Source organism: Charadrius vociferus, unplaced genomic scaffold, assembly GCF_000708025.1.
Source record: "Charadrius vociferus isolate BGI_N301 unplaced genomic scaffold, ASM70802v2 scaffold109, whole genome shotgun sequence".
Classification (NCBI taxonomy): domain Eukaryota; kingdom Metazoa; phylum Chordata; class Aves; order Charadriiformes; family Charadriidae; genus Charadrius; species Charadrius vociferus.
In genome coordinates, this window is record NW_009650060.1 from 2,067,562 (window position 1) to 2,094,884 (window position 27,323).

The 27,323-nt window shown below is 39.8% G+C and overlaps 1 protein-coding gene across 1 annotated transcript in view; it reads left to right on the forward strand.

Moving 5' to 3' along the window:
• Positions 1 to 5,867: 5,867 nt before the first annotated feature.
• Positions 5,868 to 27,323, forward strand: part of LRP1B (low density lipoprotein receptor-related protein 1B) — a 615,617-nt gene continuing 594,161 nt past the window's right edge. Inside the window, exons 1-2 of the mRNA XM_009891709.1 lie at positions 5,868 to 6,044; positions 6,319 to 6,463. Of these exons, the coding sequence (XP_009890011.1) occupies positions 5,868 to 6,044; positions 6,319 to 6,463 (322 nt within the window). The remainder of the gene's footprint in view (positions 6,045 to 6,318; positions 6,464 to 27,323) is intronic.

The following is a 27,323-nucleotide window of genomic DNA, read 5'->3' on the forward strand; positions in this document are numbered from 1 at the left end:
TGCCCTCGAGCTTCGCATTCCCCACCAGCCCCTCTTTGTTGGTGAGACAAGTCCAGCATGGCACCTCTCCTTATTGCCTCCTCTATCACTTGGAGAAGGAAGTTATCACCAGTGCATTCCAGGAACCTCCTGGATTGCTTATGCCCTGCGGTGTTGTCCCTCCAACAGATATGGGTGTAGTTGAAGTCCCCCATGAGGACCAGGGCTTGTGAACATGAGGCTGCTCCTACCTGTCTGTAGAGGGCCTTATCCCCTCTTCCTGGTCGGGTGGCCTATAGCAGACACCCAGTGTAATGTCACCTGTCCCTGCCCTCCCTTTAATCCATACCCATAAGCTCTTGGTTGGCTCCTCATCCATCCCCAGGCGGAGCTCCATGCACTCCATGCATAATCCTGGATCTTAGTATGGAAAGCATAAGGCATTTACTTTTCATCTCCCTTCTTTTAACATATTTTTGTAAACTTACTAAAATAAAATGAAGAAGCAAACTGACTTTCGTACCTGGCTGTAGTGATAAAGTGCCATTCTGTTAATGAAGATGGTGGTGACGTGAGGAGCTCAGAACGTGTACGTGGTGAGGGACAGATCCATTTCCTCTGTTCACTGTGGTTTTCTCAGCCACAATCTAGTGCACCTTTACAAATAAACCCACTGGAAACAGGACAGTGCTCTTGCGCTGAAAGCTGGCAAGTGTTAATGTCATCTTGAGCAAAGCTCTTTGCTTAATTTATGCTAATCTTATGAAAGTTTTATAAAAGTAACAACTCCGTGGTTCTCTTTGTATGTAATTTTGCTAAGGGGAAGATCCCATCCCTTTTGAAGTTGGTGGCAAAATGCCATTGACTCGTTCAGCCTTTAAATCTTCCATGTATCAACAAGACCGTACAAGTAAATAACCCTTTTCCGTGACTTTGACTAAACCTCGCTACTCACGCACAAGTTTTGCAGAACATTAAAACCAGGCAAAATGCAGCACGTCCTATTTATACGTTGAAGAATTCCAATTTTCTTCAAAGCCAGATCTTCTGCAGTATCATACAATTACTTTCACCTGCATATATGCTTTTACTTCTAGGACTTGCCTTAAATGTGTTTAAAAGATAGGAAGGAATTTCTACCAGGAGATAGCATGAAAGATCAAATGTTTTCCCTGTCTTCATTTTCTTTATCTCTTTAGAAGGCTTAGAGACAGCAGTAGGTAATTTGGGGTCTACATTTTTGAAGAACTTCAGCCCTTAGCTGTTCCCATTACTGAACCAAGCCTTCAGAAAAATGTGGTCACTTCATAAGGATGTCTAACAAGAGCTGGCTTCTTTCTGGGGGAGAAAAAAAAACCCCAAAACGCTGTTCATCCTTAGCTTCTATTTAAATAAAAATTGAAGTAACCTAAAAAGAGGAAAAGCAAAAAAGGGAATAATATTCAGCAAACGTGGAATATATATATGATAAGGGAAGTAGCTCCTCCAGTAGGATTGTGAAAGAGAGGAAAACGTGGTTGTGCTTCTCTTTGTCCTTGTGCTTGAGTAATTAAAAAGGGTCGGCAGGATTGGGTTTGGCAAACGGGAGGAACGTGTGCTGGCAGTGCTGGGGGGGGCTTAGTCCTATTTTTTAGAGGTCATAAAAGTCTTTTCCTGAATCTAGTTCGAGAAAACATTACACGATGCCTTTGGTGGCTGCAACTGCAAACAGGTCATCAGTTGTTTAAAAGCAAGACGTGAGGTTTGGCAAAAATAGCGAGTGTCTGCTGGATAGTGAAAGTTGAATTTGGAGAAGTGAGGTTTTTCACTCTGAATGTGTTCTCACACTGAATTTGTCACATATCACATTCCTCCCCTTCATCTTTTCTCTCAATGATACTAAACAAAATGCCATCAACATTTCTTAGAACTAAAGATGTTTGCCACCACTCTAGCGTTTTACCTAAAGAAGAAACGTGGTTTAGTTGCCTTAGATGGAGGACTTGTTTCCTTGCATATCCTGTGTTATCAAAAAACCTACTAAAAATCAAGCAGGCCTTTTAAAAAGGCAACCTAGCTTTTCATAGCTCTATTCCCCAAATTCATCCTCTTGGTTCCGCAGCTCCCAGCTTTGCCTTGGTGGCATCCGGTGCTGCAAACCCCGACTGCCTGGCTGCCTTCGCAGCCAAGGGACTGCTCGAATGGGTCTGAAGTCCCAGGCTGTGTAACTCTGTGTTAATTCGGAAAAGCAGGATAATAAACATTTAATTCTGTTTCTGGTGGGGTTTTTGTTTTTTTTTTTGGAGCTTCATTTGTTTCTTTGTTATCTTCCCACATGGCTTTGAATAGTATCTGCCCTGTAAAGTGTGGTCCAATAAAGCCATGAAATTCACTTCTATTCACTGTGGATATTAAACATGTAAGTTTGAAGCTGGTGGGAGGAACAGCAAGTGAGGTTAAACTTTTCTCCTCTTCTTTCTGAAATTTCCAGAGGACATAAGGAAGAAGCTAATATTTTAATTGCCTTGTATTTCTCCAGCTGAGATTAATAGCGCTGTCAATGCATGAGATGCCGTGAAGCTGAAATACCGGCAGGAAAATGCATGGCAAAAGCCTCACCGGTTCCCTCTGAAGGGCCAAATCCTGCTCCTTTGTAGGTCCCTTCCAACTGAACTATTTCGTTCTGTCACCTGCCCTCAGCTGTAATATAAATGTGCGTATATACATAAATAGAAGAACTTGCTCAGTAATTCCTAGTGGAAAATCCATAACTTCTGTGGAAGGAAAACAGATTTATAACTGGGTCCCTGTGCCTGAGCCGTCTGCTGGGGAACTGAGGAAAGGGGGAACCGTCGCTGGAGCTGAGTGGCGGGTACCTTCCACTTTACTGAGGGGCTTTCAGGTGGGTTTGAAGCTATCTGCTGGTTTCACTTGTAACCGTACTTCTGAATCTGGGGCCTCCATTTCTTATACTGAATGGTTCCTCTTTGTAATTATTGTTCTGCTGGTGTGTGTATGCACCGTTGCTTATGCTGTAAACCTGAAGGACATCACAACTAAGTGGGAAGGCGTGTTGCTTTTAGATTTGGGATTTTTTTCCCCCTCTAATATGGGTACAGATTAGAAATATAGAATGGTTAGAATTGGAAGGGACTTCAGAGGCCATCTAGTTCCAACCCCCCTGCCATGGGCAGGGACACCTTTTGCTAGGCCAGGTTGCTCAAAGCCCCATCCAACCTGGCCTTGAAATCCTTCGTGTTGACTCTACAGCAGGACACTAGGAATATTTAAACAAAAAAAAAAAAAAAAAAGGGGGGGGGGGCAAGGCAGGCTGTATTTTAAGGAAGAAATATTAATAACAGAGAGAGAAAACATAAAAATTTGCTATTTGGTGTTTGCTCATCTATGTGCATTTAAGTTTGTCATCTGGCAGGGGTTGTTCAGCCCAAACAGATGTCCCTTTTCTCAACTGGAGACCGAATGCGGAGGGATGAACTGGATTTTTCATTGCTTGTATTTCTCGGGAGAGAGAAAGTGATGTGAAACTTAGTTTCTACATTACCAGGGAGAAAACAGCTGTTTCTGCGAGCTTCGGCTGCAGATTTCCAGCCATCCTTCTGCTCAGCACTGCCTCTCAGCCTGGCCGCCAGCGAGGGCCGGCGGTTGGTACCGCGTTGGGTACGGGCAGGGGGACACGGCGGAGCGTGGGGAGAGCCAGCGGTTGTGGTGCCTTACACCGTCAGTACGGGGTATTAGATTTACTTGTGTAACTAACGGATTTTGTAAGTTGAACTCACACTTGAGGTAATGCTCCTCTCGAAGTCTCTAGCAAGTGTGTGTAAGAGGGTTGGGGTTTTTAGTAGTATCCGCAACTAATTTGCGTCTCTTATTCAGAGGCATAAGATATGGTACAAACACTTCCTATACTTGCTCTTGGCAATGGAAGTTGACAAAGATCTCTTGGAAAAAGGAGGAAAAGATAAGCTACTTAGAAATGATAAAATATAGCTACGTTTGTATTTTATTTGTCATTTTAGGAGATGAAGGGATAAATCTGCAGACTAATGCACATTATTGCGAAGAAGTCCTAGTTACAGTCTCTCTTTTTTCTGCAGTAAGAGAGATAGATGCGAGCTTAGTCTCCCGGTTTTCTTCACCCTGGTGAATTCCAGTCGTGATTCATTCTCACTAATGAGATCAAAGCGCAGAGTTCCCCTTGCACTAACACACTACCTCAGAGACATTAATTGCTTCTCCGAAATAGATGTGTGTTGGCAAACCCACAGAACTTCATTTTGTTTTTGCAGGTGCTTAACCAACCTTTGAGCTTGGGGAAAAAAAAAAAAAAATATTTTATTGCACTTTATGCCAAATGAATGGATGCGAGATTACTCTCCAGCTTAGCTGATGTGAAGCAGACCCCGGCAGGTAGGAGCCTTCAGCGAGCGTAGGCAAAGGTCAGTCCCGGGCTGGGTGTGGGAGCTGATGTAGGACATGCTGATAGAGATAAGGGTGATGAATTTTTATTTTCTAGCCTGAGAAACTGATAGGGCGGGAGAACTGATAGGATAGTAAGGTAATGCTTTTCTAAATGGGCTTAAATAGGATTGACGCTGAAAAGGTGTTGGCAAATTATGGCGTATTCACTTCCACTTTTGTGAAATGTGTTCCAGTTCATCTAAATTGGTTTTGACTGTTACTGTGAATCAGAAAGGTTGACCTATAGGGCAATTATTTTCTTTAACTTAAACAGTTCAGATTGTGGACAGTGTTGTGCTTAAAATATTAAAAAAAAAAAAAAAAAAAGGGGGAGACTGGTCCAGTTGTTTCATTATGCAAGTTAAATTCCAGCAGATGTGTATTGCAGGTGTAGATGATCAACGCTTTATGACAATCCTGTTTCTAATTTTCCTCTAATTTCCTTGATTGCTTATGAGTTAATTGTGTGTGTAGTGATAGAAAGACTTCAGAATGCTGCTTCATCAGTTAATTAAGAATAAATCAACACATTTTAAAAGGTGGTAAAATAGTTTTAGACTTCTATTTGTGTTTTGTTGAGCGGTAACTGCTTTTTTAACTTTTTCTTTTTCTGAACTCAATGCTCGGCAAACCTGATGTGTAATTGGTTATAGCTTCCAATTCCGTAGCCAAACTGATTAAACAACTGTTAGCATGTTAATTGGGAGATACCTTTATATTTCTGAATCTCTCAAACACCTTTGCACTGCTTGTGCAAAGAATACTGGCACTGAGTGATGCTTTGGTTTTAGTTCACTAAGGAGTTTACACGAGTATAAATATAATTGTACCTCTCTTTGCCAATTGATTTTATTACAGTGCTTAATGGTTTGTTGAATAGTTTATAGGATAATGAATGTCATTTTCTTGTATTACACCATAAATAACTTGGCAAATTTTTAATTAGGATAATCATGGTAGCTTTCTCTGCTGCTGTAATCAAGCTTTGCTTTTTGCATCCAAGAACTAATGTACATCTATATCGAGTTAGACCAATTATGTTTTTCTAGAGAGTACAAGTTTTTTTGATTGTATGTTTGGGTTTTTTTTTTAATAGCACTTCCCTTCTTGAATCTTGGCTCTGCTTCTGTTGAAATGATAATTAGCTCCATTGGATGAGTTTTAATTACTTTAATATTCAGATTAGAAGAATGCGGAGGACACAAGTCTTGTTCCATGAAACACTTTGAAGTTTGGCTTTCTGTGGCATTTGAAGAAAATCAGGCATTTCCTTGTCTAGTGTATAAAGAAACTTTAAAAAACACTAGTAAAGTTAAATGCTTACTTTGGTTTTGGTTGTAAACTTAAAGCCTATTAGCAGTTTTAGAAATTAAAAATGCAGAAAAAGAGAAGCAATTCAAGCAAAAGTTTGGAAGCGCTCCAAGTACCACATGGACCTCTCTCCTGTTTGGAGGGACCTGATGCGCAAGCCCATGCCTCTGGCACAGCACGGAGGTGGCCGAGGGTCCCCAGCTCCCAAAGGCTGGCATGCCACTGCGCCCACAGAACCCCCCGATGCCGTTATCCTGGCTTTGGAACGCACTTCCATGGCCACATCAGTGTGTATCGTGAGAGAATAGTTTCCGATTGCTTCCCTGGCCAACTCCGCTTTATTTGTTTACTGCCTATATGATGTTTACTCCTTACGTGGCTTATAAGTGTATGACTGATCTATACAAAAGAGGTTTGGTACCGAAGTAGTGCTGTGGATCTCAGACCGATAAAAACGTCGCCCAGATAGGAGTTGTGTCCAAGGAAATACTACAGATTTGTACAGGCACTTCACTTCTTTTTTTTTTTTTTTTTTTCTCTCCTGTGTGTGTGGAATTGTGCACTGTTCAGTTCAGTGGTGGTCTTCTTCCATCAGGCCAGGATTTCAGTAGCGCAGTGCAGGGCAGATCCGACCCATGCCGGTACATATACAGGTGCGTGGACAGAGCCTTGAAGTCGGTGGGAGGCAATGTGCAGCTGCAGTCGAGGGTTTCAGGTAACGTCTCAATTTCAGTTAGTTTGTTCCGCTTTTATAGTTTGGAGAGCAACCTGAAGAGGGCAAAAGTGCTCAGGGCTTCTTCAGTGCCTTGAAAATACTACATTTACATCCTCAGCTAAGATTGTCAAGAGCTGAAAGCCTTAGAAAGCTGTGTTGTGATTCAAGAGTGAAATACTGTCCTGCGTTTGATGACTTGTTATCTTCTGGAGCTCTTACGGAGGGATGATCTAATGAGTTGCACAAGAGACAGCAGGACAGATACTTGCAGTTATTCTTACATCCCCCCCTGCCCCATGCCCATCTCATGCTGATGTACCTTCAGCACGTTCTCGTTCGAGTGTTGCAGGAGTTCCTGGTTGGAATTTTTTTTTCAATTAAGTGCACTTAATCAGAAAAAAAGCCTGTTTGTCAAAAAGCGAAACATCTTGCATCTGCATGGAAAACATACCGCTTCTAGTGAAACTCTGAATGAAGACGAGGGTCCTTGGGTTCGTGAAGGAATTCTTGACGAGAAAAAGATTCCAACTCTAATTTTGCTCTTTTGAGCAAGAAGCCGTTTTCTACCACCCACAACTTCATAAAACATTCATGAAGTGTCTGTCTTACCATACTGCTGTACTACAAACAATGATAGATCTACAGAAAGGCCAACTCTTCTTCTCCACAGAAACCAGCAACTTGGACAGATTCAAATTTACTGTTTCCGCTATTACTTTTGTAAAAGTAACTGAGGGACCTAGCTTATATTTAGGGCTGCCTGGTTTCATGCTTCTACTATAGCTGACAATATAAATACCCATTTCCTCGCTAAGATTTGGAAGTTGTTAATGTGGCTTTCACTGCATTGCGGAAGGTTTCTTCAGCTCTGTGGCCATAACACGGGGCACATGCCGAGCTCTAGCTGCTTGCTCGCTGCAGTTTTGCAATTATGTCATCAAATACAAATCTAAACATATGGTCATTTCTATAAAATACGGAGCCTGAGAAAACTGGAGAGAGCAATGATGAGTCGGGAAAAAAATCCAGTGGAAATAGAGTTAAATGTCAATGTCTGCATTGTGCCTAGTTAATATTTCACAAGAATGCCGTCAACTTGTTATAGAGCCCAAAGGATTTATACATTTTTCTGACAGATGATCATGATTCCCATCAGTACACTTAATGCCAACATCTGTAGGGTTCCACCTAATTTGGGAAACAAATATATTCTGTCCTCGTCAAGAAAGAATACTTTGTATGTTCCAGGAAATGCTTATTACTTTAGGGTCATTGCAATTAAGTGGAGGACAGAGATTTTTAAGGGGGTACGGCACGGTAACATTATGCTTTCCTTTTGGCTGCTGTTTTTAAATGCAAGTTGGCTGATGCCAGCTTTGGGTCTTCGTAATGCAGTGAAAAAAAGCTATTGATAACAGCTCTGAGTAAACACATTAAATTAAAGGGTAAACATGCTCATTAATACAGACTATGGAAAGTTTTGGTCATACCATCTGTGCTTTATGGATCAAGAATGTTGGGAATGTATTATCTATAACTGCTTTATATCCCATTCATAACTTTCGTTAAGCTCCACTGTAATTTTATGTATTTATTTTATGCCTTTATTGACCCTTAGGGGAAGTCTCTCAAAAACTAGCTTTTCTAACCTTCTTTACATTAAATCATGGCCAGTTTAGGTCCTAATTCACAAGGACACCTGTATAAACATTCTTTTTTTCCTGTGTCTCTTCTAACATCTTCATAGATGGTGAAAATATTCCCTTAGGCCTCTGTTTCATTCTGCTAAATAAATAAATTTCACTTGATCTCTTCTCTTGGTGATCTTTATTCCCTAGACGATAGTTCAGCAAGCTGGAATTCTTAATTATTTATGTGGGTGTACTAATACTCAAGGAAAAGTTATACTTCTTGTTGTGCATGAATTAGTTTGGTATGTCTGTCTGGGTTAATGATATAATTGCATGCCTAGAGGGAGGGAAAAGCCTGACCAAAAATTATGAGAAATGATAACAGAATGCCTCATGAACTATTTGAAAAATAATAGAAAGAGGGAAATGTTAGCTTGTATCCGGTAAGACAAAAGAAGTGCAACTTGAGTTTATTTAAAGAGGTCATTACTTTTGGAACAGTCATAAAATGACTGTCCTATAATTTGTGTAGTTCTGCAGATTGCTGTTATTCATTGCTTCTAAGTTATGTAAAGTAACCATCTAGGTTAAGTTCAGTGTTACTGAATTTTAATTTATGCAGTGCTTAAAGCAATTACCTTCAGGGTTGGGGGGAAAAATAGGAATTTTTCATGAAGTAGTCTCTTTTATATTGGTGGTTTTTTTCACCAAACTTATAAGGTTTTTTACCTGCCGCAGGATGCTAGCTGGGATATTTTTAAAACAAAATGTTTGCTTTTGAATGATAAATGTCCTATTATGTACTGAAATGTCAGCCTTGAGTTTGTCTTGGTCTTGTGTTCTTTCGACAAGACGAGGAAGCACAGCGGTGTCTATCAGTGAATCTGATCAGAATAAAAATGAACTTGTAAGCCAATAAAGTGAGTCCAAACCACTGTATTAGAAGCAGCATTGAGTGTAACAGGAGCAATACTGCATTTGGTTTTAAATGATGAATAGGACTTCAGTTTCAAAGGTTATTTTTCTGCCTACTTGATGTAAACTTAGTGTAGCACTGATAAAAGGTTCCTTCTGACTCACCTGATTCCTCTGCGGATTTTGGATGTGCAGAGGTCCAGTTTCTAAGTGTATAAAAGACATTTCACACAAGCGATAACTCCTTGGGTTGCTCTTTGTTTTGCCTTCATCTTGATGACTTTTAATATTTTTCAGTTGTCTCTATTTTCACCTCTTTCTTATTTGTCTTATCTCCAATGTCATTTTATCTTGGTTTTGCTTCCTTAACAAGAGTCCCGTGGTACTGTTGGCCTTTTCCCTCTTCAAATGAGAGAGACTTCTTTCCTCTGGGTGGCTTTTCTGGGGCATCGTTAAGTAATGTCACCTGGTAGAAATGAGTGAGGAGACAGGGTCCAGGGTCATGTTTGGGCCAAAGCAGAAAACCAGGAGGACCAAACAATGTCTTTGTTGTCCTTGCTGAGGTCAGGCACAATAGGGGAGTGAAACCTTGAAAAGCAGTCCTCATGCAGGTGTCCAATAAAAACCTTAAAGATCTGATTTTTGCAGTACCTAAAGGCGTCCTACAGGAAAGATGGGGAGGGACTCTCTATCAGGGAGTGTAGTGATAGGATGAGGGGTAATGGTTTTAATCTAAATTTCCCCTCTTTCAGTTTAGATATTAGGAAGAAATTCTTTACCCTGGTGGTGGTGAGGCACTGGCCCAGGTTGCCCAGAGAAGCTGTGGCTGCCCCATCCCTGGAGGCATTCAAAGCCAGGCTGGACGGGGCTTTGAGCAACCTGGGCTGGTGGGAGGTGTCCCTGCCCAGGGCAGGGGGGTTGGAACTAGATGATCTTGAAGGTCCCTTCCAACCCAAACCATTCTACTATGATTTTTGTGGGGTAAAATCAGTGGACTTTGGAAGGTTCTGTGGAAATATGGAATTGTAACTTGTTCATCTTTGTAAAGCATGAGAGATTTTACTTTTCTTCCCCAGTGCTCACAAATACACAAGTATTTCTGCTGCAGAAGGTGAAATTCATTTGGAACGGCAGCTAAATCTCCGTGGGAGGTTAAACTGGTCACACATTCGCCAAAAGAGGGAAACTGTGGACCTGGCTCTACCTCCTCGCTTCTCGGACTGCATTGTGTCATGCCCCTTTTAGCTAAAATGGATTCACAGTGTGATATTTCTGATTGAACAAAGGCGAGGGAAAGTGCTGCCCAAGGTCCGGGCTGGGGAAAAGTGCTGTTCTGACGTGGATCTCCATCAGCACGGCAGGAGATGGAAAGAGAAAAAGCAATCTGGCCTGCAAATGTAAGCCAACGGCCAAAATGGTTTAAAAATTATTTCTTTTATGAGGCGTAACATAGATAGTTTGCATGTTTATGCCTCAGTCCATGGGGATGGTGGGAACAGCGTGCAGAGATCTGAACAGAGCCTTGAACCTTCAGCTACGCGGGCCATGAGATACAACTGACCTGGCGTGTCCTCAGGAGGCCTCATGCTGCCCCCTCCAGTGACGGCTTAAAACACATTAGTTGTCCTGGCTGGAAACTTTGGGAAAGTCAGGACCACCTATATCTGACTTATCTTCTCTGTCATATTCTAATGGTAAAAGAGTCCTCGGTCCATTTGGCAAAGCAATGAACAAAATATTGTGCAACTAGAGCATCTTATCCTACTTTTATTCTCAGTTTTCTCTTGGGCTTCAAAGTTGGAAACTTTTTGATCAACTGTTTGCAATATTGCTATGTCATCTTCTTTCTACTTCCTCAAAAGGCAGATTTCCAAAATTATCCAGTCATTTTAATGTATGTCTCAAGGGATCTTCAAAATAACTTTATGCCGGTGGTGTGAGTTTAAAAAAAAAAAAAGTCTTCCCCTGTGTCTTCAGCTGCAATCATCACCTTAGGTCTTCTTCAATATTCACGTCTTCTACCTGCGATACTGCTTTTGTTCTTAGTGATAACGTGATTTTCTTCAAAACGAAACATATGGTTTATTTTTGTTGTCAAATTACCCTTAAAATCTCTTGGATTTTTTTTCTGGTATGTTGTTCCTTCCAGGATTTGAACCCTTGCTGTTGCTTAAACTTTCTTTATATTTATGATAGTGATCGTTACTAGGTAGCAAATAACAGAGGAAAAAAAAGTTTTCTTCGTGCAGATGCAGCAAACAGCTTTCAAAACATCTTGTGTATGTTGCTGGATCTTACCAAATGTTTCCCCCTAACCCATCATTAATTACTTCAGTCTCAGAATGTGGTCCTGGGTAACATCTTCGAAACCATTGCTATGTTTGTTTGTTTAGTTTTTGGTGTTTTTTAATGTCATTTCAGAAAATGAATCTAAGAAAAAATTGTTTAAAAATGTGTCCTTGAAACATAGAGTGGGATTGGATGGGGGAAAAAAAGTTGTCCTGTGTTGTTATCAGTCAAACAAACAGAAAAAGATGAAAGATTATTAGTTTATGAATTCCTAAGTCTCAGTTAGTTAGATTTGATTCAATCAATATCAGTCTTCTGGTATCTGAACTTGTTTGCTTATAGTTTAAAGAAACTAGTTGCAAGGTGATAATTGCTCTTTATTTTAATCAGCCCAAAATGGCTTCATGAGAAATACATTTGAAGAACTTAAAACAGTTGTAGGAACAAAAGGCGAAAGCTGTGTGAGGGAAAGCATGGACTTCTCTTAAGGTGCGAAGATTAATTTTTGTGCGGATCCTGTAGTTTAGGTAGACAGAAGGCAAGGCTGAGGTGGCAAGGGAGGGTTCCTTCCACCCACGGTGGTCTCTAAGTGCATTCAGCGGTGAAGTCATACGGTGTGCTTAATACCAGTTTGACACAACTTCACGGGCTGATTTACTTGCAGTCCATGATTGATGGTGTAATAGTATCTCCAATTCAATTAAAGAACAAGGTTTTTACCATGCTTTTTAAGTGGAAGTAAATACACAGGTCTTTGGAGCTGTCTTAGGAATTAGTGTGTCTTAGTTACTGGTGCTTGAACGCGTTTCGGTCAGCCACACCTAAATTTTTTAATCTTTTTTTTTTTTTTTTTTAAGATAAAAGAGAATAGGTGCCACCATTCTGCTGCAGGTGTGCATTCTGTGAAATGGTACTTTAAATCTACTTGAGCATCGTTATTGAAGAGACTCAAACAGTTTAGATCTTAATTGATATTAATAGGAATAACCCTCAATGACGTGAACTTGGCAAGCCAGGAATTGCAGCTGTTCTCAGCAGTAGTGGCGGTAACAAAGATAATTAATTGTTTTTCCCGGGGAGATATATTTAGATTGTACAATCTAAATATTCCATTCTCTGAGCCCTAATTCAGGGTTGTATTTGTTCTGCAAATATAGTAAGTGAAACTAAAGTTAATGTTTTTTGACTGTCACACCTAAATATCAGCTATTGCTCTTATTTTTAAGAAACTAAGTATTTTGACTATTTATTATACAAGCCTTCAAGCAATGACTTAAACAGTTAATACTGTAGATGATTTTGTTAGCATAAAATAAGTTCTAATTTGTTGGTGGTGGGTTTTTTAAAAAAAAAAAAAAAAAAAAAAAGAAAGAAAAGCATTGCAAGAGTTGGTTTATAAGAAGTGGTACTTGAACTGTCCCCAGCAGTAATGTCCGAAGGGTATCGTATTGAATATGGCAAAGCATGTGTTCCTGGCAGAGTTTTAAACAATATTCTTGAGTGAGCACAGCTTCTTTTGCTAAGAACTTGCAGTCAGCATTATAATCCTGCTGGATTATTAAAGAATACGTCAAGGTTCAGTCTTAAAGTGCTGAAGTGCGTGAGGATGTGTTAACGGCACTATAAAATGTTAAGACCCCTCGTGCAAGCGACCTCTGCCTGGGTTTTTGATTGCCAGGCTTTCAGTTCTTTACGTTTCGCTTAAAACATTGTTCTGAGTGGTAAGGACACTTGACGGGTGCTTCCCCTGAAGATAACCCCAAATTGCCACCCTGTTGAAGAGCTGGGGGGCGGGTGCACTGCGGTACCTGGGTGAGAGGGAGCAGACGCCTCCTGCACCCCCGGCTGCGGGGCTGTGACATTGGGAGCGGGCTGTGCACTTGGGGAGTATTTACTTCTTGTCCCGGTTCTCAAAGCTGTGATAGTTACACCCACAAGAGTGTTTATTCATATGCTTTAAGTGTGTGGTTTTTATTAACACTTGTTTTAATAGGGATTGTAAAACTCATGAATTTAAATGCTGTTCTATAAAGCGCCATCGTTCTGAGCAAGTTTCTTTCCCCCATTATTTATTTCTACGCTACTCAGTCTCTAGTGTAGGTATAACTTTGTCTACGTTGATAACATCCACCCTGAAAATGCAACGTGCATGGGATGCTGTGTTGCCTGCTACAATAGTAATTTTCTATTACAGGTTTAACATCTGTGTATCTTAAAAAACAGATAGCAGCCCCCGGGTGGGAGCTGCCGCCGTCCATGCTGGGCTGGTGATGGAGGCGGTGGTGTGAGCTTTTACTGAGCAAAGCAGCTCCACGAATACCTCCCTTCATAGTCAACATATGAGGCTTTATTTCCCCCTACACTAATATAGCACTAAACCACCAAACTAAACATTTACCTTTGCGATGTAAATATTTCCTAAGCTGAGCTTCTATCAAATCATGGGGTTATTTGTGCTGCTCAGTGAGAGATACAGACTTTGCAGGAGGAAAATCTGTCCTTTATGAATGGGATGAAGCTCCTTCTTCGCTTGCATCTTAAGTGAAATCTGAATTTTCCATCATGCCTTGCATACAGCAAAAGTAATAGGTATGATGAAAGAATGATTGCACGTGATCAGCAGTAGTAGTGATTTGAATGTGTTGTCCTGTATCTTCAGCCTACTGCCCAGAAAGACGACTATTGTATCGAAGGAAGTTACTTGAGTTCATCAACAGAGTTATTTCAAAACCCCGTTTCTCTGGATCTCCCCGTGTTATTTGGACCATTATATGGCTGGAATATGGATTGCACAATCCAGGTTGGCATTCAGTTCCGGGCCTTTTCAACAACAGTGGATTTGAGATGTAAAACTGCTTTGCTGGTGTCCTAAAGTAAACTGGACTGCTCTTAATGAATCCCCAGCTGGGGGAAACTTAAAAATATGGTGCCATAAATAAAAATACGTGTAAGCGCTAAACCTTATTTTTATCACTGTGATTGTAGATCGGGCCAAACCAGCTCGTTCTGGAGTGTGTGTACGTACATGTTTCTGAGGAATTGTAAGGCTTGAGTCTGCTTCAGTGATTTAGCCCTGCCGCTGAGATTCTGTAGAGCAGCTGCAAAGAATAACTAGCGCAGCACCCAAGAAACAGCCTTCTCACTAATTCCCTGACTCAAAATCATTCACAAGTGAAATCGTTCTCTGCTGCGCAGCTCCGAAGCCACGTCTGTTTTCTGGGGAGAATTGCTTGGTTGTATGGTTCTGCATCTCTTTCTTTCCTGCTGCTAGAATATAATTAAAGTTGCTAAAAATATGTGCTTCCTAATATTGTGTTTTTTCTGTGTAGGTGTCTGCTCTTATTCTGTCCTCAAGGGAGGAGTAGCAAGGTTGCATGTTACTTAACTGCGTGAAGTGGTCCATACTACAGAGAAATAGGAGAGCTCCTTATTTATGGCCTGATCCAAAATCCTCTGAAGTCTTTAAATTCTTTAAAAAAAAAAAAAAAAAAAATCAGAGGAACTTGCTGTCTTTGTTAATTTTATGTAAGTATTTTTTACCCATCAGACAAGAAGAGACTTCCGAACTGTGAACTACCGGTTTCATGCTAGCCTGTTAGAATTCACGTTTTTAGTGCTAAGGAAATTAGTAGAACAAATAGGGGCATAATTACTGCTCTCTTACAATACTGACATCATACCTAATTATGGTTTAATCTACAGAACATACTGTTTGTTTAATAAGTCCCAGCAGAGATAGTTCAAGCATATGTTTTCGCATCACCTGGAGGTAGGTGGGAATGACTGTGGCAACACTGTCAAGAAAGTGACAGTTTACAAGATTTTGCGTGTTTTACGGGATACGGCATGGCTCACCTTCGATATGCATGAAATCACTTGGAGGTAAGCAGTAATAAGTATTTAGAGCCAAAGTAGCTTGATGCAAAGAGAGTCTTTGTTCCCCTTTATGTGTGGTAAAACCAAGGCATAATTTTCTTAGCGCAATCTCAGCAGCCAGCAAAGCTGGTAATAAAATCCTCAGCACCCCTCCTGCTCAAGTGAGATCTGGTTATTGCTAACAAAGGTTAAACATCGATCATCCTTTCGACCTGCTGAAATGATGATATCTGCAGGTTTTATCCTGAGCTTACTACCTGAGGATGTCTTTTCTTGGTTTTATTTAAAGCTGGCCAATTTTTGCTGAACATGAAGCTCTTGGTTTCCTCTCCTGTCTCCTCAGCCGTCGCTTGAATTCTAATTATTGCCCCCAAGTGTGGAAAGCCTCAAAAGTAACTTAAAGTTTTTTGGACAGAAGAGAGTGGGGATAAAGAGGAGCCTGAGTCTGTGTTTGTGCTGGTTTTCCTCCAGCTGGTTTTGTTGTAAGGTGGGACCTTCCTCTGCGAAAGCTGTGGTATTTTGTATTTATTCAGGTGCCCGCTAACTCCTTACTCAGCACATCAGCCTTGTGAGTCTGATTTCCGTGGCTGCAGTGGAGCTTTTGAAAAGTTAGGATTGCCTTGGCCACCCTTCAAGCCTCAGATACCAGGACAGTTTGAAGCAAGCAGTTATGTTAAAAATGAAATTATTTCATTCTTGGTTTCTGTACAACTAAAAATTTCAGCACCTGTGTGGAATCCTGCATACCATCGTATCGATTCTGCTCTTGATGCTGTCTTTAGTTTTCTAATTGACTGTTTCCATCATCTTGACTGTCCTGTGTGACACAAATGGCCTTAGGGACTTTAGGGGTCTGGAAAAGCAATAGCAGATGTAAGTCTTCCCAGAGGAACACTGCCTCTGAATGAAATGATACCTCTGTAAGGACGTGGGGCTTTTTTTGTTTGTCAAGTGACTATTTAGCAATAAACTATTTATTCTCTCTATAAAGTTACTTGAGAACATTGTATCAAACATTGTCTTTATTTCCCCCTATGTCTATTTTCATAGCTGTCTTTCTACAGTAATTTTTAAAATGGAAGTTAACGTTTATGAAGGATAATAGAATTTCACCTCAATAAGCCAAAGGGATAACTATTTAAACTTCTAGTTCTTTGGCGTTGGCTTGCCTTTGGTTAATTAAATACTTAATTGAAGTGTATTATTGACTTTCTTAAAAGACGTTACTGTTTCAAAACATTTAATAAATACATTTTTATGATGATTTTTGTAATAACGTTAAATAGCTCTGAGTGACAGTGCTTGCTTTTCCTTGCATGATGAACTGATGATAATCCTAGAATGCACCCTACGGCCAGAGCTCCTTCCCGTGAGAAAGCTCTCGCCAGAGACAGAGGATTCCCAGCTTCCTTTAAAAATAAGTTTGTGTTACCTGTCCGTACTTGAGGCCTGTGATGGTCTTCTCATCCTTTTATCGACTCAACTCTTCTCCCTGGTGTCAAAATTTTGACTGTTTTCCTTCTTGTTTCTGAGGAGTAAATGGGCATATGTGCTCATTAATCCTGCGAGTCGTTACTCAAGGCTCACATAACTCACCCAGTGCTGTTCCCGCTGTCCTGGGTGCGATAATAAATCCAAGCAGGGGTAGCTTCAGAACTTGTTTGTAGGTATCCGGGTGACACGGTGCTGTTCTAGGTGATGCGATATGCATATATGTTGGCTATATTTTTCCAGAGCAGGAAAGTACTTCAGATATGAACACTCCATCCATTATTTTGATGTGATCCTTCTTTATAACACTGTCATTTTAGAAAGAATACGAGCTGCCATTGTAAATAACATTTAAAATTTTCCAGCAGTAACTTCTTACTAAATATTACATCTTCCTACCTCTAAATGTTTGCCTACTCAGATATTCACATTCAAGGCATACTTGACAGCAGCAGCTAAAATCACAATATATTGTTCTCTAGTGGTGTGAAAATTATTATTCAATGAATACATTTCTAAATTACACCTTAAATTAGCAGTCTTGGATCATGCTATCAAAAAAAAAAAAGTCAGACCTGAACTTCAGAAGATCACAATTTTAACTGCTTTCTCAACTGCTAAGTTGTAATTAAGCTTATCTTAGGTGACCCATTGACTTAATTCTTACCATTTAACTTAGAACTGTTGATTTGAGTTATTTAAAATAATGGATATGACTTCAGTAGGGCCCAGCATACATATGGAGGCATTTGTAGGATTGGAGTCAATTTAGAAGTTATTTATATGAAAAATAGATTTAGTTGTTGTTGTTGTTGCAAGTTTCTAATGTTACTACCACATTCATAATATTTGTTCTAAGCTGTTTTGCTTTTAAAGTTATGCAATATCCAGTTTGAATTGAATACTTAACCCTGGTAATAAGACTCTTCTTTTAGCTGTTTATCTAGACTGTATTTAGAAAGGAGTCTTAGCTTGGTTTTCTCCTAGTTCTTTCATCCTCCTAATCATTGAGTTTAGTATAAGGATATCTTGCAGTCTTTAACCCCGCTTCCCTATAGATTAATTATTCCAATATAAAATGAACACGTATTAAACATATGTAGTTGCTTACAGTAGCAGATTTGGCTGTTGCCTTTCATATAAATCTCTTGTTGCACAAAACAAAACCTTTGTATTTAAGACTTCTCTGGTCATTAAAAGTGAATTATGTAATAGGCTTCCATCTGCTATCGAAACCTGTTCATCATTATTTCATGTCATTTTAAGTGGGATCATTCTGAGATATGTTTAGTGCCAGCAGGCGTGCTACTCCTGACTATGAGAGTGTAGTAGGACAGGGCTTCCCTCCTAGCTGCAAAAATATCTTAATGATTGTTATCTTCTGATAAGGTTTTCTCCAAGAGTTTGGTTCTCACTTCTCCTGCCTTGCCATCCTCCATACTATTATGTAGTATACTCATGTACTTAAATTGTGTGCCAGTCGCAAGTTCTTCCATACGTCTCCCCCAGCCCCTTACGTTAATCGCTGCAGGCTAAAAACCAGCTTTGCTATCCATCAAACTCGGCCACTATCTCCGTGACTCTGACCGTGGTTAGCAGAGCAGTTCGCGTTAAATGATTGGCAATGGAACGACAAAAGAGTGGGTAGAGAAGATGGATAGCCCCGTGTTGCTGCACCTAAGTGTGAGCTGCAAGCGGCAGTTCAGAGCTGGGTAAATATTCTGTGATTGCTGTAATGACAGCTAAGCTGCCCGTCACGGCAAACGTCCTCTCGTAAGAGTAGCTGAGAACTGGAGTAGATGAGCAAAGGAGGACAGATGTTTCGGTGCAGGAGTGAAGAACTGCATTGATAACTGTCTTAAGAAGCGAGACCAGGCCTTACGTGGAAGGAGCTGGAGTGCTCCTCCTGCGTGTTTTGAGGTTCTCTGAAGCCACTGGTGACTCCCACTTGTGCTGAGGCACGTGGGTGGGAGGGAAAGGTGAAAGGCCCACCGAATCCCAAAGAAGGAATAGAGTATATGAGTTCTTGGGATTCTTCTTGAACAAAACAGTTAGTTCCTGGAAGGCCATACAATTTCAGGATTAAACTACCTGGTACAATATTGAAAAGTTTTGGCAAAAGGAACAAAATTTGTCGTTGAGCCCTAAAACAAGCAAATCAACCGCTGAAGAGAAGAGCTTCAACATCCTCCCCCAGGGAAATAAAAGAGAAAGCAAACAGGATGGTTTAGTTCAGTCTGGATACTTTATAGTTCCTTCCATACTGCTTTGAGTTTTTTCGTCCTTTAAGATAACTCTCTGATTATAGTTCCTTTTCTGTTTTTTAACTCTGTTTTCCTGTTATACAGTCATCTGAATTGCGTACATCTTGCCTAGCTGTATCTTTCCTTCATTAAGCTATCTGCACTTTAAAAGACAACTTAAAAATTTACTTTTATTCAAAGGGGTGATAAACAGAGCAGAATGTTTTTATTCCCACAGTGTTCCCGGTATATTTATATATTGCAGCAGTTTATTATGTGCTTTTCCTTCCTTGCTTGGGCAGATGTCATTCTATTAGAGTTTAAAAATTTCAAAAGAAATGGCTTTGTTATGTTTTACACGGTAATAAAACTACTGAATTAAAACAATGACATCACTGATTACCCTTTGATATACAACATTTATCTAAATTAATTATCTTTCAGTATTTGCTAAAAATGTTAGTATGTGAAAATTCACAATGATAGAACATCTGCTCAACAGAGGACTTATCAAAGGTATTGTAATAAGCTATGTAATGAATGTTTTCTGCTTTCAAAAGAAAATATTGTGTATGGCATTTATTTAAATAATTTGTCTCAAGTCGAGACTTCCATCCTACATTAAGAAAAAGAAGTAATTCTGCCCTGAAAACATTACAATTAAATTTGGAAGCTGTACAACTGGTGAAGTTAAAAGCGTAACTTGGAAATACTGGAGTTAAAACAGCCAACACAGCAGACGGAAAAAAAAGTCATTTGAAGTCCCGCTGAGAGGCACAGTAAGTGGTGCACTGCGTCGAATTGGGTTTGAAATCGGCTCAGGGTGACTTGTTCTCAGTCCCAATCCTTCTGCTCATTTCTGCTGCTTTTCAGGAGTTCCTCTTTCAGACCTTTTGGAGATTTGATCCTGGGAGTAGCTGAAAGCCTTAGTCTTTTCTCCATTCAGCTTCCTGAAGAAGCAGCAAGCACGTGTGTGTACAAAGCATGTATTATGCAAGTTTACTCTCCTAGAGTTTCTTTGGCATGTGAAAGTTTGGTTGCTTGTCAAAGTATATACCTGGACTAGAAAGCTGTCATGGGATGGGCTGGACTGGCCGCTGAAACAAATGACAGATGCTCTCTTTTACTTCTTTCTCCTTCAGAGGAGGGAGAGTATCTCACTGCAGAGGGAGAAGAAAGACTTAGGAGTTTAAGAAAAGAAGCTAAACTACTTTAATGAAAATGGTAATAAAATAATAAAAATAAAATAATGAAATATATACAGTTTATACAAAACAGTGTCAAGCTCCCAGGATGACGACCACGTCACCGGCTGGCACTGGGAAAGCCCCAGGCTGGACTCGGCAATGGATGGGAACTGGATTCCAGATCTGGATTCAGGATCGAAGGCAGATGGACAGACAGAGTCTTCCTTGGATGCCGGCCATTGAAGAAAGAGCTGTCCCTTTGATCCCTCAGCTTTATACTGAGCATGAGGCAGATGGGATGGAATACCCCGCTGGTCAGTTTTGGGTCACCCATCCTGTCTGTTCCTCCCCACATGTGGAACCCCTCTACGCTTTTCCACTGCCGACCCTCCAACGGGGCACATAACAAAGTGAGCTGCCCTCGGGTGTTAGAGCAATAAGGACAAGCAAGAGCCTCTCTGCATACCATCCCTTGGCATAAATTATAAATAATCAGGTCTTATCGCCCTGGGAGTGGAATAGTCTTAAAAATACGCTGTTAATTTCAGAGAGTTTGGTTAGTTAGAAGAGGCTTAGCTGCAAAGGAAAATTACTGAACAGAAAGTTGGTTCTGTTTTACCTCAAACCAGGACAAAAGCGTGTAGTGTATAGGATGTCCTGTGAAGGTTCCTGCCAGGTTCCTCACATAAATATTTTTTATATATATGTAAATATTTTGTAAAGTCTTCTGTTGCAACTGTTTGCTCCTGAGGAGGAGGTTGACACCAGAGCAAATTAAACGATAATATTATGAACACACTTTGATAATACACACCAAGGTGGAGAGGCTCAGAGATTTTCACATTCCATATAAACGGTTTCTTCAAAGACATTTTGTTCTTTGACATGGGAAAGAGAGAAGACTTGTTTCATTGGAAACCTTTGAGGGCTTTCCACAAACGAGAGCATTTTTGCTGACGTTCACCCTGGCACTGTCTAACCATCCCCAGCTGAAAGGGCACGTTGTTGACTCCGATATGGGGCTTGTCATTCTTCATCCATAGGGGGATAAGTGATGGTCACTTTGACCCTCCATCCTGACATTACCATTCAGCCTAAGTCCGGCTGTTTGGAAGGGAGGACAACTTCACCCTGGGGAACATGTTTACATGTTTCCTCCAGTTTCCAAGGACGTAAAAGATAATTGTGAAGAACTGGTTCGTGGTGAGCTTGTTGGGACTTCAACTCCTTTTCTGTGTAGGGCTACTTGGAGTAGGGATTGGCAAATGACAAGATTACAGGTAATATTTTTCTATTAGTATATCTCCATTGTATTAAAGAAGGCATCTGGCTATTCTGTAGTATTTTCGTGTCATTAGAGAACATCACTATCATGTCATTTCGTAGTTTGCTGTGATATGTATGACTGTGTGACCCTTTGCTGATTAGGTAAAAATTGTCTCGGGAATATTTGGGTCTTTCTCATTATCTGAATATTTCTTAGATTTCTCTGTCCATAAAGTGGGCCAAATTAAGGCTGAATAATAACCTTCAGTGGTTCAAATCCCCAGGAGGGGACTCGGGGTCAGCCCCCTTAATGGAAATATTTTTTTTTTTGTCAAAGGAAGAGCAAGAATGAGAGGAACAAGGCTGCCCCTAGACTGATCACCAGCCCACCTCCAGAAATACTTCAGGATACGTAATACGTCAGGATTCGTATGAAGGAGTGCATGTTTCTAGTCATCTTGTTAACACCGATCTCTCTTTGCTCAGCCTGACCCTAAGTTACAGTAGCACTGAGCAAGTCTGAAAAATATGAAGAATTACTGTAACTGTGTAATGTAAATAAGGAATTTGAGCGTGAATATTTATGGACTACGTTATGGGCTGAGAAGTAGGATGTTTGATGTCAATTAAAAGATTGACCAGACTCTATGTAAGATGTCTGTGACCTTGTTGGGGGAAGAGGTGCCGATTGAGAAAAGCTTGCATGGGACATTTAAGGATGTGTAGCATAAACTGAACATATGGTGCTTTTAGTGACTGGTACCTGTGTATGTGCTTTGCCTATGCATAAAGCAATTAGTTGATTAGTAAGTGCTGAGTAAGTGATAACTAATATGCCTGGAACTGAATAAATGCACATAAAAAATACCTATTGCTGTTTAGGAATGCTATATACATGTGAACATACACACAGCTGGTTAAGCCCCTTTGCACTGCAGAGGTACAAGTCAGGGTCTGGTAGATCTTGAGAGAGATTTTTGGATCCTGTGCATAAAACTTTACTCTCTGACTTTGAACACAGCATTGTACTGAACTGGGTAGGACAGAAATAAAAGATAACATTTTTTTATACTCTGAATGTAAAACTGTTTACTGTCTTGCAAGACTCATTCCAGGGGTTTTGTCTGTATTTTAGTGCGGCCAAAATGTAAATGTTTTACTGTATGCTGGGCTCTAAAAACTGAACTCAAAAGGTACAAAAGATTGGAAAAGTATTATATGAAAGCCTGAAAAGTCATAAGTAGGAAGTGCTGTGCATGCTCTTTCTTCCCATCTCCCTTTCAGTTACAGTAATTTAGGTTTTAGCATATGATGAATTCTATCATAAAATACTACTGGAATATACTTTTCAACTTTTGACTAAATTTTGCAGAAATTACCCTTCCATGTTTCAGAGAGAGATCAAAGAAAATCCCAAATGGAAAACATGCTTTTGAGAGGGGGGAAAAAAAGTTCTCAGTTTTTAAGCTCTTGTAATGAAGATAACTTAATTAAAATCAAAGCAAAACTAATTAAGAACTTAAAAGTGCAAGTTTTTGGTTGCATAATATCCCTGAAACATGGCAGAACGGGTTTATTATCATCAAGAGAAGTTCCTGGTCATGCGAACAGGTGATGCAGTCACCAGGGGATCCAAATGACAAACATGCAGCTGAATTACACTTTTTCTGACCACTCTTATTGGCCTTTCTGCTCCTAATCTTCCTGCACTTCTACTTCTGGGGGAAAAAAAAAAAAAAAAGCTATTTTGGCAGGCAATTCCCCCTCTTTCCTGTGAGTTTTGTCTGGGTACGCAGTTGGAGACAAACCAGCTGAGCACTTACATATTCATGGTTTGCATGGTTCTTTCCTTGATCTTGCCATTCCCAAATTGAAAAGGAAAACATGTTTACACACACATCCCCCTATTAAATGTGCGTCTTCTCTTGGCCTTTTCCTTCCTTGAAAAAGGAGAGAAGATTGGAATTTTCAAAGGTGTTTGTTTCACTTGAACCACAGTAAAAAATATCTTTAATTTTTTAATGAGTGCAAGAATTCATTAAATTGAATTCATGAAACATTTTCACTTCAAGTTAATATTAAGCTATTTTTTTGCAAGTGCTTTTAAAAATTATGTTATGATGATCTTTTATCCTTAAACATGCAGTCATATAGTGCCATATCATTCAAAAGCTTCTGTTTGAATGTGGTTTCTGGATTAACTTGCACATGTGGTTTTTATGAATATTTAGTAAAAGCCTAATGAGCGTACTCCCTACTAGAACGGATCAAGACTTTATTAGACTGCGTTTTGTTCACTTTGAAGAGCGTTGCCATATGGGAGATCTGTTTTTTTGGGCTCTCAGGTGCTCATAGCAGATGGAGGTTGAAGTGCTCTGAAGACAGCACACCAAGCAACTGCCATCGAAGTGGGGTGGTGGGGTCTCCTAGGCCATCGCGGAAGCCTGGCAGATCCTTAGAGCGCCCGAGGAATGGCCTTGAAAGGAAGCGAGGACAGTGCTGATGCCTACAGGATAAACAATTCTAGAAATACACCGGCTTCTCTGCTCATCTGTTTCCTTGACGAAGGCAGATATTAATTAGATTCACAGTGAATCATTTACATTCTCATGCCAGAACTGAAGAAGCACTCAATTATATAAATGTTATCTCCCGTATAGTTCTGTTCAAGAACCCTGGTGACCTGCTTTTCATAATTGCATTCCTTCAAGTAAGGAGGATCCAGCTACCTTTGACTTCTACCCGTCAGTGTGATCACGGGCAGTGACCTTTGTCCCTCATCATTTAGGAGCTGAACCCATGTTTACAGAGGCAACTGGCTTATTACAGGGGGAGCATTCCTGTTGTAGGTAGCCTTTGGCCACTGTCTTGTGTGGTGGGTTTTTTGTTTGGTTGTTTGCCTATTTTTTTTTTCCTTCTCTATTAGCAGCATAATAGAATTTTGTTTTTCCAAGTGTGGTGTGATTGCATAAATTATAATTGTAATTAGTTTTCTAATGGAGATTTTGAGCTTCGTCCTCGTAAAAATATGCCTGTCTTTTGAAGAAAGAAAAAAAAAATAATGCATTTTTGGCTCTGGAAACATTGATTTTAAAACAAAGGCACCAGCTTTTTTGTGAAACTTTCCTTCTAAGAGGCATTGCCAGGTGTTTGCAGCATAGGAAAGGCGTACTATCCTTAGGGAGGCAAAGCTTTCATTTGCCCATAGAGAGATGATTTCTAACCATCTGCTCTGTATCTCAAAGAATTGGTAAGTTAAAAATGTGAATTTTCTCATCCGCTGGGAGCCTGCCTGTGCAGCACAGAGAATACGGAAGGCAACAGTCTGCGGAGAGGTGTCACTAAAAAGAACTGTCTTCTGCAGTTATAAAATAAGGCCATCTTAGATGACCATTTTTTAGGAAGTGTTTTTAAAAAACACTAATTAGTGCATGTTTATGATTAACTGGTCCAATTAATTTGTAAAGATAGCAGCTGAAAATAAAGATAATTCTATAGACAGGCAAAAGAAGACAGTTTGAAAAAGCAGGTTCAGAGCCAACAAAATCCTGAGCTAGTATTAAGCTGCTTTATTCTAAACAAGATCTGTTTTTCAAAGCGTTTTATAAGTTAGTGTTTTTTTCACTCTGCTAGTTTTTTCTTGAGATAGAGAATATAAAAAGCTTAGACCTTCATAATTTCTGTACTGTTGGATAAAATACAAGTTAAGAATTTAATTGGAAGGAAATAGCTAAATTATTTCTACTTAAAAAAAAAAAAAAGTAGAAAACAAGCCTTTTTTCCAAGCACACATGCTCAAACTGAGCTATGTATTTAGAACTTGTGTATGTCCAGTTAGGCTATTTTCATAATTCTTGCCCAAAATAAGAACAAATGTAAGATTTATTGATTTATTTGTGTAGACATATGTGACCATCTGCAGTTTTAGAAGAACCTGGTGTGGTAAGAGGCAATTGATAATCCTCTACAACACTGGTTACTGACTGCTCTATCAATGTTCCCCCCGCAAAAAAAAGTCGATATCTTATTTCCCATCAGCAACCTCCTCATTTCTTGTGCCAGACTCTCCTTACCCTTGAGCACGGTGGTTGGATACCTCCCTGTTCCGTGTAGCTCCTTGTTGGAATGCCATTTACTCAGGCATTTATGGTGTTACTCAGAGGTTTCCGTCGGGTTCCTGTTCATTATAGCTGGCAGTAGCAGAGCTGGGACGCCAGTTGACGTTGAGTAGTGAAAGGGTTTTTATTACAGATAAAAGTATAAAACATAAGGAAATGTTGCAGAGGAGAAAGGTCTTTAACAGTAGTGTGATTTTACTGGTTGTTTTTCGCTCTGCTTTAAATTTTACATTTCCCAGGGAGCGATGTTAAGGATTCTGTAGGATGGGGATCTGTCCCTTTTGTCCTGGGTTCCTCCTCACTGCTGGGTTTTCTGCAGCGACAGCCACAGGACTTGGGGACAGGCTTTGATACAGGCATTGCACCCAAAAGCTACAAAAGAGCAGTTCTGCACATTCCACCGCGATTTCATTGGCATCACTGTAAGGTTTGTTTACAAACTTGAATAACTAGACTGAAATTCTTCATTGGCTTCAAATGTGATTTTCTTACTGCTGGGCTCTGCTTCCTGCAGTATATAATTAGACTCAGAGTATTACATTTTGGCATAAATGACAGCATTGATTTCTTCTTTTACCCAATTATTGACAGGACTTAAGAAAGAAACAAGATTTCTTTTTCTATAGGTATTTTGCATGTAGGTAATTGAGTAGGTTCATGTAGAATGAGTCACTTGTGTAAACTTGACTGTATAAGTGTTTTCACAACTACAGTTTTGTATTTGTTCATTAATTTTTTTTCCACTGAGCTGTCAGCTCAGAAATCTGTGAAAAATAGCATTTAGAAAAATCTAATTTGAAATAATTTGATCTTATGAATCTTAATTCATGAAGTTAGCCATTTCAACTATTTTTTTTTTATTTTCCTCTGAGAAATAGTTCTTCTTGTGTGGTATAAATAAGTGGACGTGGTGGATAACTGGTTTTGTGCTAGTTTTAATATTCCCAGTTCTGTTACAAAGAGACAAATTATACACAGAAAACAACAGTTCGCACTGTAGTACAAGGTTTCCATAAAGAAACAGAAATTTACTGTGGATTTCAAGAATATTATAAAAATAAATATTAAAGAGTTCTTCATACAGGTTTTGCTCATACTACTGTTTTGTCTTTGTCTTGCTAAACTTCTTCCCTCTTTCTGTCTTCCAAGATGTTTTTTCAAGAAATGCTATCAAAGCAGGACCTTTAGTCATCTCCCTGAAAGATTTAAGGAAAACCACTTCCATGGGCATGTAAACTTACACTTTTAATTATACAGTCGCTCATTTTTTTTCAGAGAAGATAAACGACTTGAACGACTGAGCGCTGTTCTCTGTTGAAGTAAAGGCAAGGAATTAAAATGTAAAAAAATATGCTTTGGTTCCTACACAATTATAGAAGCCGTGTTGTAGCTAAGTCGAGCAATAGGAAACGTGTCTACACAATAGTTGCAGCTTTGACTGTAGCCGTCAGTAGTTTTACAGACTGACCTTGAAAATGAGGTGTGCGCGTATGAAATGATAGGTTACTTTTAACAAAGTGTTCCCATTGTTATTTCCTAGAATAATAACGCATCAATGTCCCCAAAAGCGTACCGTAAGAGTTTTCCTTTGAAGCTCAGAGTCAGCTTTACAGGCATGTTTAGAAACACATCTTACAGTGATTAGAAAACACAATATGTATATAGTGTCTGCAAAATAGATACTTTTTTCAGGAGGCCAGCTGAGTTGTTCTGAGGTGCAGTGGTTTTTCGTTATCATACTAATTGTTATTTGACATATCAGACTAAGAAATGAATATTGTAACCCTTCCTGAAACGTCGAAGCACATAATCACCATTTGCAGCAACGAAGGTCTTCCAAGAGA